This window comes from Sinocyclocheilus rhinocerous, unplaced genomic scaffold (genome assembly GCF_001515625.1).
Source record: "Sinocyclocheilus rhinocerous isolate Xijiao unplaced genomic scaffold, SAMN03320098_v1.1 scaffold348, whole genome shotgun sequence".
Classification (NCBI taxonomy): domain Eukaryota; kingdom Metazoa; phylum Chordata; class Actinopteri; order Cypriniformes; family Cyprinidae; genus Sinocyclocheilus; species Sinocyclocheilus rhinocerous.
This window is the reverse complement of record NW_015635025.1, coordinates 1,342,275-1,344,194: the sequence shown is the minus strand read 5'-3', so window position 1 is coordinate 1,344,194 and position 1,920 is coordinate 1,342,275. Positions and strand designations below refer to the sequence as shown.

The 1,920-nt window shown below is 37.6% G+C and overlaps 1 protein-coding gene across 1 annotated transcript in view; it reads right to left on the bottom strand.

Moving 5' to 3' along the window:
- Positions 1-209: 209 nt before the first annotated feature.
- The window catches only part of LOC107746174 (lactosylceramide alpha-2,3-sialyltransferase-like), a 12,064-nt gene continuing 10,353 nt past the window's right edge, over positions 210-1,920 (bottom strand). Inside the window, exon 6 of the mRNA XM_016560287.1 lies at positions 210-691. Within this exon, the coding sequence (XP_016415773.1) occupies positions 434-691 (258 nt within the window). The 3' untranslated portion in view covers positions 210-433. The remainder of the gene's footprint in view (positions 692-1,920) is intronic.

The following is a 1,920-nucleotide window of genomic DNA, read 5'->3' as shown; positions in this document are numbered from 1 at the left end:
GTTCGTTGTAGTTTTTGAAAAGTGATTTCTGTTAAATAAAATATCTCCTTTTGAAGTGGACTTTGAGCTTTGTAACTCTGCAGCTCTTTTTTATGCTCAAACAGCAACATTACAGACTAACTAAAGTTGAAAAAGTGAAAAAGCATAATAGGACCCCTTTAAATAAAATAATTTACTTTGGCAAAACATCTTTTTAAAACAAAAGACACTAAAACTGAAAATTAAAAGTTTAATCTAAAACCTTAATCTTTTTGTGATATTAGTTTTGATATAAAATAGAACATTCAGAGTATCAGTATCACAGCTGTAAACGGTAAAATACTCAGCAGTTCATTAGCAGTGTTTCAATGATTGTTTTTAAGTTATTCCCTCACTTGTGTGAACTCTTCCTCACACGTGCCACTGAGAGAGTCTGTGTCTCAACAGAAGACAGTCATCTTGAACAGAAGTTGCAGTGGATTCCTCCCGTGAGGTCAGTAATACTGCCTGATGATACCAGACGCTTGAGGAAAGTCGTCTCGGTCTGCACGTCATGCATGGCTTCCTTTAGCATGGATGTCATGAGTCTGTGGTCGTAGTAATGGAGAGGAGCGTCTTTCTGGCTGAGGTTATAGCCAAAGCCTGCTAAGCTCACCTCATCACACAGGTATGTTGCCAGATTGAGCGCAGACACTCCTAAAGTAGGGACATTCTGGAGAGGAAACAACATTTTGAGAATAGATTTTAAACACACACACACACACAATATCTCATATGCTATGAGATAAAAAAAATATATATACTCCAAATGTGACTCTAAAACCACCAGTAAGCCAGCAAGTTTTTTTTTTTGAGTGAGTCATTCATTCAACAGATTCGTTCAAACAGCTTATTCACTCAGAAACAATGTCTTTATGAATGAGTCACTGAATCACTTGATTCGTCCAAAAGCGTGGATTCATTCAGTAATGAACGTCTGCTGTGTGTTGATCAGAGACACTCAACAGTTCTGCTGTGACTCTGATTGGAACAATTTTCAGTCGCGAGTCTTTATGAATCAAAAACAGACAATATTGACAACATTGCATCTAAAATGTAACAATATTACTGAACGGTTTTAGTGGTTGACCAATATTGTTTTTTTGATGGTTGATGGTCGATGCCGATATCTTAGAGAGCAGGGTGGCCGATGGCCGATATAAACCCTATATATATATATATATATATATTAGGGGTGGGAATCACCAGAGGCCTCACGATACGATATCACAATACTTGTGTCACGATACAATATTATTGCGCTTTTAAATATATTGCGATATTCTGCGATATATTGCAATTTATTACCTTTTTCCAACTTCAAATTATGTCCCCAAAGGAAAACTTTGACAACACCTGTTTTAACTAAAAATAAATATTTCTCAGTTTGTTTATCTCACTTCAATTTTATTGTTGCAGTGCAAAATGGGATTGTCAAGCAGAAAAACTGACCAACACTTTCATGAAAACCTGTCATAAATGTTGTATGCACCTGGCAAACTCAACTATTTGTATTACAGTCTAGTCTAGTCCACCTTAATTAAATGTAAACAGGTATGCACTGCTGTGCTACTACAGGTATTTTGAACAGTGCACCTTGAAATTGTACTGAAAAGTTGTGCAGACCCTTCAGAACCGATGAGCATGAGCGGTACACGAGCGGAATGCACATTCATAGATTGGAATATTGAGTGGAGCGTCAAACCGCGCAGTGACGAGGAAAGTGAAGCATGCGCGCTGAACACTGCCGGGCGCGGAGCGACGCGGCACGCCATGTATATTATTATTATTATTATTATTATTATTATTATATGTAGCCTATATTTTTGGTGCATCCCTACTTGCATCCCCTCCTTGTTTACAAATCAGAAGTAAGTCCATACATCCGATTTAAACGCGGAC